The 13,819-nt window shown below is 38.7% G+C and overlaps 1 protein-coding gene across 3 annotated transcripts in view; it reads left to right on the forward strand.

The window, feature by feature from the left end:
- The first annotated feature begins 6,505 nt into the window (after positions 1-6,505).
- The window catches only part of LOC135743918 (macrophage mannose receptor 1-like), a 38,362-nt gene continuing 31,048 nt past the window's right edge, over positions 6,506-13,819 (forward strand). For all 3 annotated transcript variants that reach the window (XM_073813254.1, XM_065261823.2, XM_065261822.2), the window contains exons 1-5: positions 6,506-6,673; positions 8,017-8,418; positions 11,970-12,143; positions 12,274-12,429; positions 12,512-12,625. In XM_073813254.1, coding sequence (XP_073669355.1) covers positions 6,601-6,673; positions 8,017-8,418; positions 11,970-12,143; positions 12,274-12,429; positions 12,512-12,625 — 919 coding nt within the window. In that variant the 5' untranslated portion in view covers positions 6,506-6,600. The remainder of the gene's footprint in view (positions 6,674-8,016; positions 8,419-11,969; positions 12,144-12,273; positions 12,430-12,511; positions 12,626-13,819) is intronic.

The following is a 13,819-nucleotide window of genomic DNA, read 5'->3' on the forward strand; positions in this document are numbered from 1 at the left end:
GAACAATTCATTCAAGAACCGAACATCACTACTTCCTACCAACGTAACAGATAGACTGACCAAACATGGATTCAGCTGCTTTTTAAGCCCTTTTCATACAGATATTCCGGAAAATACAGGGACAATGCATCCTGGATTTTTCCGGGATCGTTTGTTTTTTTGTTAATTCACACTGCCAATGATTTGCTGATGATTTGACCTGTTGAAAGTCCTGCCCTATCTTCTACGCAGCATCTTAAGTTTGCATATTATTTATCATTTCTCTCTCCAGAAAACACTCGCATTTTTGTTTATGAAAAGACTATAAAAGGGAGCGTGTGACGCGCCGTTTTATGCTGGTGAATGATCTCAACTTCAGAGTGGATATTTGACAGCTCCCTGATCTCTGCTTTAATCCAGTTTTCAGTCATTTCTCATCGTGATTGTTTATATGCTTTATGTTTATATCCCTTTTTGAGGAGCTGAACGATATATCTTGTTGGGATGAGTGCGGTAAGTTTTGTTTATTATAGCTCAAATGAGCATGTCACGCAATATTATTTTATGCTGCTGAATGAACTCCACTTCTGCCCAGTAAGTGACGAGCTAACTTACCTGATATCTGCTTCAGTCCAGTTCAGTGCTGACATTTCTTGTCGTGAATGTTGTATTGCATGTAAATCCCTCATTTTAAAAAGTTGAACCAACGCCATGTTGCAATGACACACGTGTCCTCGCTACGGCACGCGCGTCATTGTTTATGCGTCTCATTTATTATTTTCTGATAACTGCTAACTTTTCCGTGTATCTGACTAGGTCCTCTTTCCGGAAACGATCTCAGAAGATTTACGGGATGAGTTTGTGTTCACACAGATGGTTGTCTAGCAATTGTAGGGGTATTTTCTGGGACCAAAGGTCTTTGTGAATGGAGTTTTAGTCTCCAGCAATGAAACTACTCATGCTTTGCCAGGGCTCCCGCTTCCTTGAGGACCACACTCAGGACTTTTTTCGACCTTGTTCCAGATACCCACTTGTGAGTACAACCCGCAAAGTATTGCATCCCCCTGTTGATGCTTCAAATATTGTTGAACCTATGCAAATGGGGTTTTCACCACTTACTATGGAGGAACGTCACCGCAGACGCACCATTAACCTGTGCTTCTACTGTGGAAAGCCTGGCCATCGCATCGATTCATGTCCAGCCAAGATGCCTCGCTACAGTAACTTGGTGAGCCAATTTAAAAATCTCCCTGCATGTCATGAGATGTGTTCGCAAGCCATCACTATCACCAACAATGATGAAACCCTGTCATTCACACCATTTATTGACTCTGGCTCCTCATTAAACCTCATTCATGAAGATGTTATTGCTAAATATTTTATCCCTGTTGTTCCATGTCAGCCACCACTAAAAATTTCTGCTGTAAATGATGTTCCCATTGGTAATGGTATTACCCATTGCATCATTCCCCTCACACTTCAATTTGGAACACTTCACCAGGAAACAATAACTCTGTATGTGATTTCTTCTCCTCGTTACGACATCATTTTAGGTCATCCCTGGCTCATGGCACATAATCCTAAGATTAACTGGAGGTCTGGAGAAATTTTACAGTGGTCTTCTCATTGCATGGAGGTTTGCATAAACCATCTCAAACCCAAAGCCTGTCTGTCTACCAGTGTTGAAAGCCCGTCGGGTAAGAACATTAAGATTCCTGATGTATACCATGAATATTCTGAAGCATTCAGTAAATCCAAAGCTACTGAGTTACCTCCCCACAGACCTTGGGACTGCGCGATAGAATACTCCCGAATGCTATGCCCCCCAAGAGCAAAGTCTACCCATTGTCCCAGCCTGAAATCTGTGCCATGGAGGATTATATTTCTGAAGCCTTGCAAAATGGGTTTATCCGATCATCCACCTCTCCTGCTGCAGCTGGTTTCTTTTTTGTGGAAAAGAAAGATGGAGGCCTGAGACCCTGCATTGATTATAGAGGTTTGAACAATATCATTGTGAAATTCCCGTATCCTTTACCTCTTGTCCCTTCTGCCCTTGAACAGCTCCGAGAGGCAAAAATCTATACCAAGCTTGACTTACGCAGTGCATACAACCTCATTCGAATCTGTGAAGGAGACAAATGGAAAACTGCTTTCCACACCACCAGGGGGCACTATGAATACCTTGTGATGCCGTATGGGCTATCTAACTCTCCTGCAGTATTCCAGTCCTTCATCAATGAAGTCTTCAGAGACCTCCTAAACCAGTATGTAATCGCTTACATTGACAATATCCTGATTTACTCCAACAGTATGGAGGACCATGTCAGCCATGTCAAAGAAGTCCTGTCTCGTCTTCTCCAGAACCAGTTCTACGTCAAAGCTGAAAAGTGTGAGTTCCATGTTTCGAAAACCAACTTTCTAGGTTATAATATTAGTTCACAGGGAGTCGAGATGGACAACTCTAAGGTCAAGGCAGTCACGGAATGGCCCACACCCTGTACAGTTAAGGATGTCCAAAGATTCCTGGGATTTGCTAACTTCTATAGAAGATTTATACGTAACTAGAGTATGGTAGCAGTACCCCTGACATCTCTCCTGAAAGGCAAACCCAAAAAGCTGACCTGGAACCCTCAAGCTGAACGGGCATTCCAAAAACTAAAAATCTGTTTCATCACAGCTCCTGTCCTGAAGCACCCTGATCCAGAGAAACAGTTCATTGTAGAAGTAGACACCTCCGATACAGGAATAGAAGCTGTTCTTTCCCAACGCCAAGAACCATTGAATAAGGTATACCAATGTGCTTATTTCTCCAGGAAACTCACACAGGCAGAACACAACTATGATGTTGGTAATAAGGAACTCTTATCTATTAAGGCAGCTCTGGAGGAATAGAGGCACTGGCTCTAAGGAGCCGAGCATCATTTTGTGATCCTAACAGACCATAAGTGTCATGGTCTTGTCAGACCTTCTGTACTAGATTAAGGTCTGAGTACATCTGACAGGACCATGACAGTCTTATGTTCTGTGTGGGGACACGTGGAGTCATATTGTGTATGTGGCTTCCACGTGTTCCCACTGTCTTGTCGCTGTCATGGTCTTGCCAGACCTTGGTGTAATATTCAGGTCCAATTTCAGAGGGCAAGGTCATGGCAGCATTGTGTTTTGTGTGGGGACACGTGTGTTTCACATTATGTGTTTGTGTCACGTGTTCCCAGTGTCTCGTCACTTTTACCCTAGTCCCTTATGTGCTCGTGTCTTACGTAATTAATTATGTTCACCTGTTCCCCATTGATGTCGTGTCTTTATATTGCCCTCTCGTTCTCTGTCGTGTGCGCGTTCGTTCGTCTAACTTCAGTGTTTCATGTTCTCTGTGTTCCTGAGATCTGTTTCCTGAATTAGTGTTATTTTGTTCCAGTGTTTTGTGTTCCATCACTGTGTTTATTTATCATCAGTTTTACCCCCACGTGGGTTTTTGTGTTTGTTGTAATAAACCTTCAGTTTATTATTTACTTTGCGTCGTGTCTGCATTTGGGTTCTTCTTTGTTAAAACCAGTCGTGACAATAAGAACCTGGAGTATGTAAAAGGAGCAAAAAGACCTAACGCACGTCAAGCTCGATGGTTTCTGTTCTTTACCTGGTTCAATTTCTCCATCACATACAGACCTGGTAATAAAAACGGCAAGGCAGATGCACTTTCTCACTACCATGATCCTACACCATCTGACCGTTCACCTGCACCCACGGTTTATGTGCTCTTAAACTGCATTGCTTGTATGTAAGTTTTTTAAGTGTTTTAACTTGTTTGTGAAGCACCTTGGGCAACTTCTGTTGTATTATGTGTGCTATATAAATAATAAAACAAAACAAAACAAAACAAACACTCTCCATCACCGCATAATGCAATGGGTCCACAGATCTCAAGCTCCAGCTTCCATCCAAGAAGCTGAGTCCGAGGTATGTAGGACCTTTCTGCATAGTCAGACAAATCAATGATTTAACATACCAATTAGAACTGCCCGTTAATTATCGTATTTCTCCCTCTTTCCATGTTTCCCTACTGAAACCCTATCATGCGGAGTACGCCCCCACGCAGAGCCTCAAGAGCCACCTCCTCCTCTCGACATTGCCGGGGAGCCGGCCTACGCCATGAGAGAGCTGCTTGACTCAAGGCGACGCGGGGGTCGTCCCCAATATCTGGTTGATTGGGAGGGCTATGGTCCTGGGTAGCCTCGGACGACATTCTGGACCCCAACCTCATCGAGGAGTTCCACAGAGCCAGACCCGACCGACTTGCACCACATCCTCGAGGAAGGCCCCCGTAGGCGCTCCTAGGAGGGGGGATTCTGTAACGTCCATACCGCCGTGCCACCCGAGGGAGCCCTCTCCGGAGTACTGACATAGCGCCGCCCCGTGCTTCTCTGATCATTTCCTGTTTTGCCTTACTTAAGCCTCAAGCTAGCCTAGGGCTAGCGCAAAGTATTGCCAGCTAATTCCTGCATACAAAGCGTTATTCTGAGTATTATTCTGACCAGGGCCGTGCACAGGGGGGTGGCCCGGTGGCTAGAGCAACTGCCCTTCTGCCCTAATCGGCTGAGGTGCCCCTCTCGCCAACCCCAGTCAAAGTGTTCTGTTACCGCTCGTCTAAAGATACACTGTTTCTGGTAATCCACTTCGTGATTTCCCGCCCGCTCCGCAGCATCTCTCACATTCTGTGTCCACTCTTTGAAGGGCGGAGACGACAGTTTGTTGTATTAACAGGTAGATTCATTACATTACCTCAGTTGTTGAGCTGCTCAATTAGTAATTTGGTAGTTTGAAGCCGAGAGAGGTCGTGTTCTATATTTATTTTTGCTTGCTTGTGTTCTCGTGATCACTACTTAATTCGTTATCTTTTAGCTTTAATCACATCACAAGACCACAAGCTGCTGTTTCCTCGTGATCTCGACATAACAAAAGTTGTATTCTTGTGATGTGATTAAAGCTTACGTGTACTCAATAGAACATCATTTTTAGACAGCAAAAGCATATTTAGCAAATTAGAATGGATGAACAAATGAGATTTTACTTTAGGGATTCGCTTAAGAGGAAACAGATTTGCCAATAATTGACCATTTGATAGCGCGGTGAATTTAGGGACCGTCTTTAAAGTACTCCATATACGTTTCTACTTTAAACAGCATTTAATTGAATAACTTAAAGTCAACAAACAGTCACAAAACCAACTGTAAAGTGTTCGTGGTTGTCAACTTTAATGCACACTTTTTTAGATGTTTTATATTTATTCAAATAAACTGTTAAATACTATTGAAGATAGAAACGTGTACAGTGCACTTTAGAGATGGTCCCTAAATTCACGAACATCAAACTTTATTTATTTATTAAGTCTATCGACAATGAGCTACGCGTGGTAACGGCGAAGACTCCATATGCATCAGCAGTCCACTTCAAAATAAATGAAATATTATGGACAGGAAATTACATTATGGCATTTGGATTATTATGTCTGGATAGCGAGAAAACAACTTTTGTTATCTCGAGATCATGAGAAAACAAGCAGCAAAAATAAAAATATGGATGACCTCTCTCGGCTTTCCTATGTTTTTGTATTTCTGTGGATGATTTGCTCTCTGTCTTCTTAAAGTGCTAACAACTTAGCAAACATTTTTAGAATTACAGTGATTGTCTAATGAGTACCCGATGAGATCTAATATAAATAGCACCAAATTTGCTGTTGTTGGCACACTTTGTCGACAAAAAAAAAAAAAATGTTTAAAAAAAAAAAAAAAGTCAGAGTTGGAACTTGGAAGGGAGGCTGCAAAAGCTGTTCAAAATTGCAAACATGGATTCAAAGCTTCAGCATGTAAATCATATAGAATATTAAGAAGTTTTGTCACACTCTAAATCTTGTTATAAAGTCTATTTTCCATTATAATCACTTATATTATTTGATAATCTATAACACATCATATTGTTAAAACCATATAAATTGTGCCCCCCTTGCCCCCTTTTTGGTTTGGGCCACTGCCCCTCAAAATGTCTGTGCACGGCCCTGATTCTGACTGCCTGTTTATGACCATTTGCCTGTTTACCTGTTGTCTGCCTTTGGATTATCCACTGATATTGTTTGCCTGGATTGGACTGCTTACTGTGTTTGACATGCCTGCCTGATACTGTTTACTGTTCTGCCTTACGTCTTGGATTTGTTTGCCAGATTGGTTTGTTTTAATAAACATCCGCAAAATGGATCACGCAGTGAATCATATAATTCTGATGAAAAAACGTAACAATGATATGTTTGTGATCAGCACATTTTTGTATTTACTGGCAAAGTCATTCTTGTGATTTGATGGTAATTTACTGAAATTACTGCATGACAAAGAGTGTGTCACTGAATCATCTCATGTTTCGAGATACCAGTGAAGGCCTTTAAATGTATATATATAACACAAGCGAAAGGAAAAACTCACTAAGATGTTAAAATGAGGAAGAAACTTTGGACATACTTGTAAACCAGAACCCATCCAACCACATGACTGAATAGAAACTTTAACAAGAGTGTATATAAGTGTCTCACTCCTCGACACAAACTGGATTTCTTCAAGTGGGGATCACAAGTCAGATATGAAGATGTTTTGTAGTCAACTGTTTGTTTTGATTTGTTTGTATGCTGCAGTACAGCTGTCCAGTCAAACAGGTACATTGATTTATTTTCAACATTTATTTTGTATGTTATTATTACTGGGAGATATTATCAATGTATTGGACACTTAAATATTTAATATATTTAAAATCTTGTTTTACTTTTCATTACAGTAACATTAAAAATACCAAATATCTGTCTGTCTATCTATCTGTCTATCTCATGGGTCTTCAACCGGGGTTCCGCAGGCCACAGGGGGTCCGCGATGGAACTGCATGGGGTCAGCCAAATGATGTTTAATCACAAGTTTTGAGTTAAAAATGTAAAACAAGTTAAAGTTTTTGTGCACATGCGCAGCTGCATAGGCCTTATGAAGGCATGTGTTCAGTGCAAGTTTAGCCACCAGACAAAAAACTAAATATCTAAACATGTTAAATGTCCACTCGGGAAGCAGCAGTAGTGACAGATAAAGCATCTTAAAACAGGTAAATCATATAGGCACATTTGTCTTTCTTTTAGAATGTTATTTAGAATGTTGTCTTATCTGTCTTTCTGAACTTGGACGGCTGCTTCAAGCTGTTCAGTTAAGTTATTGCTAAAGCACTAATTCCACAGGCAAATGACACCACACCGCGCCTGCATTTTAAACTGTGACAAAACTATCGCACGCATTTAAAAATAAATGAAACGCGCGCCGTGATGATGCTTGGTGTAAGATTCAAAGTCGGATTGAAATGCGGTGTTCGGACTACAGCCTCTCAAAAAGTTGCCCCAAAGCGATGCTGTGGACATGTTGCATGTTATTTTCCTGAGTCTGATGTGATGCTCTGTAGAAAATAAACTTGTGTAACTCAAACTTGTGACAATGATGATCAATGGACCTCAGATTATAGCACAACCTCTATCCCCACCAGAATAGACTGACTTTGTGCCATTCACCATGATCAGTCATCTTTATAAACTGAAAGCCCAAGTTCAGGTAAATGTGTAATTGTTTGTTTATATTTATAAAACAGTTCCAGTCCTTGATTCTGATTGGTCAGTAGTTGTACTTTACTAATACTTATATGAAAAAGCAGCTTCTCGTACCTTACTGGTTACTTAAATATCAATTTTTTTAAACATTTAGTATCAGGGGGTCCCTGCTCCATGCCACTATCATCTAAGGGGTCTCTGCCCCGTAAAACGTTAAAGACCCCTGGCCTATCTAGATCTGGTGCAAGAGGTTGAGCATCATTCTCAACCAAATACAGTAAATATAAATAATACAGATGCTTTATGAGTTCTGCATGTCAGTGGCACTCCAGGTTTAACTGAATGACTTGAGTCTTAAACAAACATAGTAGTCAGTGTAATATTAAATATCATTGACTTGTCTGATATTTATGTTTCTTTAGACTCCAGCTCTTTTCTCATCTACAATGAGGATCACAACAGATGTGTGAAAGTCATTAATGCCAATGTTGTACAGACGGCACCGTGTGATGTATCTTCTGACGCTCAGCGTTTCCGATGGGTTTCTTCTTCAAGAATTATCAGCGTCTCTCTTAAACTCTGTTTGGGAGCTCAAAACGTTAAAGACTCTGCGAAAGTGATCCTTCTGCCCTGTAAAGAGCTCAGTCCTCTACAGACCTGGGAATGTAAGAATGAGACCTTGTTTGGCTTAAAGGCACAACAGTTACATCTAAACTACGGCAATAATGAAGAGACAAATGTGGTGCTGTTTAAGGGAAATGGATCTTGGAGTCACTGGCAGATTTATGGGACTACAGACAATCTGTGTTCTCATGGATATCAAGGTACATCCTCAATATTAACTAATGAATACTAACTTTGGATAGCAACTGAAAACTGAGTAAATGCAAAAACAATAAAAAAGTTATTATTTAATTTTCATGGTATTTTTTACTTGGAGACTACTGACATTGGCTGAGCTTAGCTTAATGTTTTTTAGTACTGTTTATATATTTTATTGTAATAGTCCTTCTACAATCTTAAAGACGTCACTGTTTTCATTTTGTAGATGTGTGGTGCTGGGGTGCAATTCATGATGTTTATATTTTTACCCTGCTGTTCATGGTATTATTGTAAATTCCTTATGTAATGTCAAACTCATGCTCTTATATACTTTTTTGTTAACACTTTACAATAAGGTTTATTAGTTAACATTAATAAATGTATTAACTAACATGAACAAACCATGAGCAATACATTTGTTACAGTATTAATTAATCTTTGTTAATGTTATTTAATAGAAATAAAGCTTGGTAACACTTTACTTCGATAGTCCACTTTAGACATTTTACTAACTATAAGTAACTTTGCAAATACTTATCAACTACCAATCTTTAGAGAATTAGTAAACTGACTACTTAATATCTACTAACACTTTATTGCTATGATATCTCAACAGACATTCAACTGTCTATAAGTATCTTTGCAGGTGCATGTCGACTTATTCCACTAACCCAAACCTCTTCCCTAACCCCAACCCTTACAGTCTACTAATACACTAATGACAGTTAGTTGACGTATAGTTGCAAATTATTGAAACTTAGTTGACATGTAGTTGCAAAGTTATTTATAGTTAGTAGAATGTCTAAAGTGGACTATCAAAATAAAGTGTAACCTAAAGCTTTTAATTGTTTGTTCATGTTAGTTCACGGTGCATTAACTTACGTTAACAAGATTTTTTAAAAAGTATTAGTAATTGTTGAAATTAACATTAACAAAGATTAATAAATGCATAAGTGCAGTTCATTATTAGTTCATGTTAACTAATCTTGTTAACTAATGTTAACTAATGAACCTTATTGTAAAGTGTTACAATTTTTTTTCTATAAGAGTCATTTTTGTATAAGATATAGGGCCCGTCCCATTTCTACCCCCTTAAAACTTCCACTTGGTTTTGAGTGCCCTCGACAATGAAGTCCCCTCAACGAGAGAAGTGGGGGTTAAAATATTTCCTTATGAAATGGGACACCACTATATGGAAAACAGCGTAGCGAACGTGCTAACCTACGTCACACGCAGCGTCAACACTTCTACCGGTCATGCTGGACACGCAAGGTTTCCTGGGTAATTTCATCCTCCACTTCGTTTTAAGCCTACATCGGTCCTGACAACATTTTGAGGGTTGATTCTAAGCGGCAAATATCCGTCTTGCTCCCTAAAGTAATGGGACGCAAAATGCGCAAAAGCGAGCATTAGTGCAAAAATGTAGGGAAAGGGGTGGTACTGGGATGGGCTCTAAAAGTTTAATATGATGTTTTACATTTATCATATTACTTCACAACATGTTTGATAGCCAATTAAAAAGTATACCCCAGTTTATTTAATTATAATCTACTTATGAGGACTGTAAGATTTGCAATTGCAAACCAGTGTTGGGAAAGTTCACTTTCTAAATGAACTAGTTCAGTTCACAGTTCGCAAATTTTAAAATGAACTATAGTAGTCAACATTTGAAGTGGATCAAAAACATTCATCAAACTTGTCCTAAGACAAGAACGGGTACTGGGTATTGGTTTTAAGACAACTTTTAGGAAAGGTTTTGATCCACTTCAAATGTTGACTAGTGTAGTTCAGTTCATAGTTCATATTTCAAAATTTTGAACTAGTTCAGAGTTCCAAAAATGAACTAATTTATAGTTCTTTTTCCCATATTATTTAAAAAAAGTATTGCCATTATAGCCCATATAGAATCACAGACAGCAATTATTTTATCAGTTTTAACACTGAAGCTAAATGCGTCAGATTTCCAGAGGTGGAAAGTAACGAATTACATTTACTCACGTTACTGTAATTGAGTAGTTTTTAAAATCTGTACTTTTACTTTTTCTTAAGTATGTTTTATTTAAAGTATTGTACTTCGCTAAATTTGAAATCAAATCCGTTACTGAGTAAAAAAATATTTAAAAAAGCAAGGTGATAAAGACGCGCAACGGATGATTTATGGGCGGGGGAACGCGCAAAAAGAACCATGGAGACGGACAAGACAGGCGCGCGCTAATGCAGACCCACCTCAGTTCAAATCTTATGAAAGAAACCCCTGACCATATTTAAGCGACCACTTTCCACTGACGCAAAGCGAGTACGAAATTCCCGACCGGGTTTCTACCACTCATTTGCACGACGCGTTTTTAATAACATGCGCATTATCTTCCGAGGTCTAGCAGCTTTGCGTCAAGTTAAACACAACTTCAGGGTGGTCGCACATTGGGCGAGAAGCACTGTGAGGCGTCGCGAGTAGGAAAACTTGCAGGTATTGCACACCACACGTGCACGTTAAATAGCGTGAGCTTAGTCAAAGTCTATTTCAAGATCCAGAATATGCGTAAGCAGCCTATGTTAATCGGTAACGATATAGGACAAATATGATGTTATTTAATGTTAAACTATGTGAGTGGCGCGGCATGGATTTGGATTTCAGCAGCGTCCAGTCAGTGTTGTTTTGATGACGCATGCAGCCTGGTGGCCTGTTGCCAGATTGGGTGTTTTTTCCGCTACACATTAAGGCCTGTTTACAGTGTGTTTTAGCCGGGTTTTCACCTGAAAGACTCTACAGAAATCTGGCACCCTATTGAACGACGAGACCTGAGAGAGCGTGCCGTTCACAAGCCCCAGAATGAACGAGTTCACAGTAACGTTCATCAGGCAGTAACACAGTACGTTCAGTTCACGTTCGCCCAAAACTCATTCAGGCACAACACTGGCAATAATGATATATATATATATATATATACGCACACACACACACACACACACACACACACACACACACACACACACACACACACACACACACACACACACACACACACACAAACACAAACAAACAGTTGTGAAGCAGTTACGACAGATTGTGTGTGCTTTGTCTACGGCATGAATTCCATTCCTGTACTCCACTGGAAAACCAAAATGTTCCCCTACAAGAGACTTAAATGACTAATACAATTTAATCAAATGTATGCAAAGAAATCTTTGTTTAAATTAATAGATTAGTTAGCCAGAAATAAGTGACATTAACCTTAACACTTCGCAGCAGGAGGTGTGAGAGTACAGCGGCACGCCATGAGGGTTCTGTAATTCGTACCGTGGGTGGTGAATTAAAGTACTGAAACATTGTAAAATGTGCTATACATATTTTTTACTTGACTTTTAGGTTATAGTAAATACATAGGAGCATTATATATTTAGCATTGTTTATTGCCCTGCTGCCCACATCAGAAATAAACTTCTGATCCAGCTTTGAATCACAACCCATCAGTAGAAATTCACTGGTTTATATCATTCAATACACTTAAATTTCTCTCACTTTTCTCTAATTTTGTGTCTTTGTGTCCTGTAGAGATTTATACTCTGGATGGAAATTCATTTGGAAAGCCATGTCAGTTTCCCTTTAAGTTTAAAAACAAATGGTACGCTGAGTGCATCATGGAGGGAAGATCAGACGGCAAAATGTGGTGTTCAACTGAGACAGATTATGATTCTGACAAGAAGTGGGGCCTCTGTCCAACCAAACGTAACACCATAAATAAAACATTTAAAAATATAATATAACAATAAATATATATAATAAATTACATGCAAAACATGTTTAAAAAGCACATGAAGCTTTTAAGATTATAATTATATTTATTGTTTGCCTCAAGGCGTCTCAGGATGGGACAGTGATCCAGTAACTGGTGTATTATATCAGAGAAACACAAAATCAGCACTGACCTGGCATCAAGCTCGAGCCAGCTGCCAACAACAAGATGCAGATCTTCTCAGTATATCAGAACTACATGAACAGTCTTATATATCAGGTACACGGATCCCACTATTATCCTAAACTAAAATGATTTCATTCACTAAACAATACAGCATTTAATGAACTTTATATTTCAGGCTTGACAGATCTCTTGGGTTCAGCTTTATGGATCGGACTCAACAGTCTTGACTTTGAGAGTGGATGGCAATGGAGTAATGGAAACCCATTCAGATATCTCAACTGGGCTCCTGGTAACTAACATTCATGATATGGCAAAATCCCCAGTCTTAATTTAAAGGATTTAAAGGGAAAGTTTACTCAAAAATGAAAATTCTGTCATCAATTTCACACTCTCATGTTACAAATTTCTTTGTACTGATAAACACAAAGGAAGATATTTTGAGGAATGTTTGTAACTATTTTGATTCCTCAAAATATCTTCCTTCATGTTCATCATAACAAAAACATTTATACTGGTTTGTAACAACATGAGAGTGAGTAAATGATGACAGAATTTTCATTTTAGGGAAAACTATCCCTTTAACATTGCTCAGTGTTTATTAAGGTCTACACTACAGAATGTTAAGTAACACTGGAGCAATCTGTGACTTTATCATTTCTATCGCTATCTCTGTTTGAAACCTAAAATTGCATTTTACATATTACTTGTAGAGTTATTTATTAAATTAGGTTAAGATGTGGCTTTGTTTTTTTAAAGTCACTATTATGGAGATCAGTGCTTCTTTCAGTTGGACTCTTGACTCTTGGATTTTAACTTGTTTTTTGGCTACTATAACTTTGTGTGTTTAAAACATGTTTGTTGTGGTAAAAAAGATATAATAGTGCAATTCTATTGTGGTGGTTAGGATATGATGTGAAAAACTGATTTATCATCGTTATGGTGATCAGTGTTTGTGTTAGTTGTGTGAGTATTTGCTTACTCACCAGAAGTATTTTTTTCTGTCAATAATATGGTACTTAAGTATGAGATCTGTCACTCTCATATAAGTTTGTCATTCTGAACAATTTTAAAACACTGACAATTAAAAATTAACCGTTGTCTAATTTAGACACACAAACATCAAGAATCAGAGTATGGATCTCAACTATGGTGACAATAAAATTAAAAGCTTCATGCTGTAATGCATGCTTTCCATCAACAATGCATTAACAAATAATACATCTTGTCTAGAACTCCCAGAATGCACTGCAGCATAAAAAAACATTAACATTTTGACTATTTTCTTAATCACTATTGTTGTGATTCATACTTTGAGTCACGATCCTTGTGTGTTTAAATTTCAATTTAGTCAACATTATTTCAAAATCTTTAGAATGACAAACAGCTATGAAAGTGCTGGATCTCATACTGTAGTTTCACAATACTGAGAGAGAAAGATACTTCTGAAGAGTGAGCAAACACTTTCTAGATGCTGATGTTTGAC

The sequence above is a fragment of the Paramisgurnus dabryanus genome, chromosome 2, assembly GCF_030506205.2.
Source record: "Paramisgurnus dabryanus chromosome 2, PD_genome_1.1, whole genome shotgun sequence".
In the NCBI taxonomy this organism is placed as follows: domain Eukaryota; kingdom Metazoa; phylum Chordata; class Actinopteri; order Cypriniformes; family Cobitidae; genus Paramisgurnus; species Paramisgurnus dabryanus.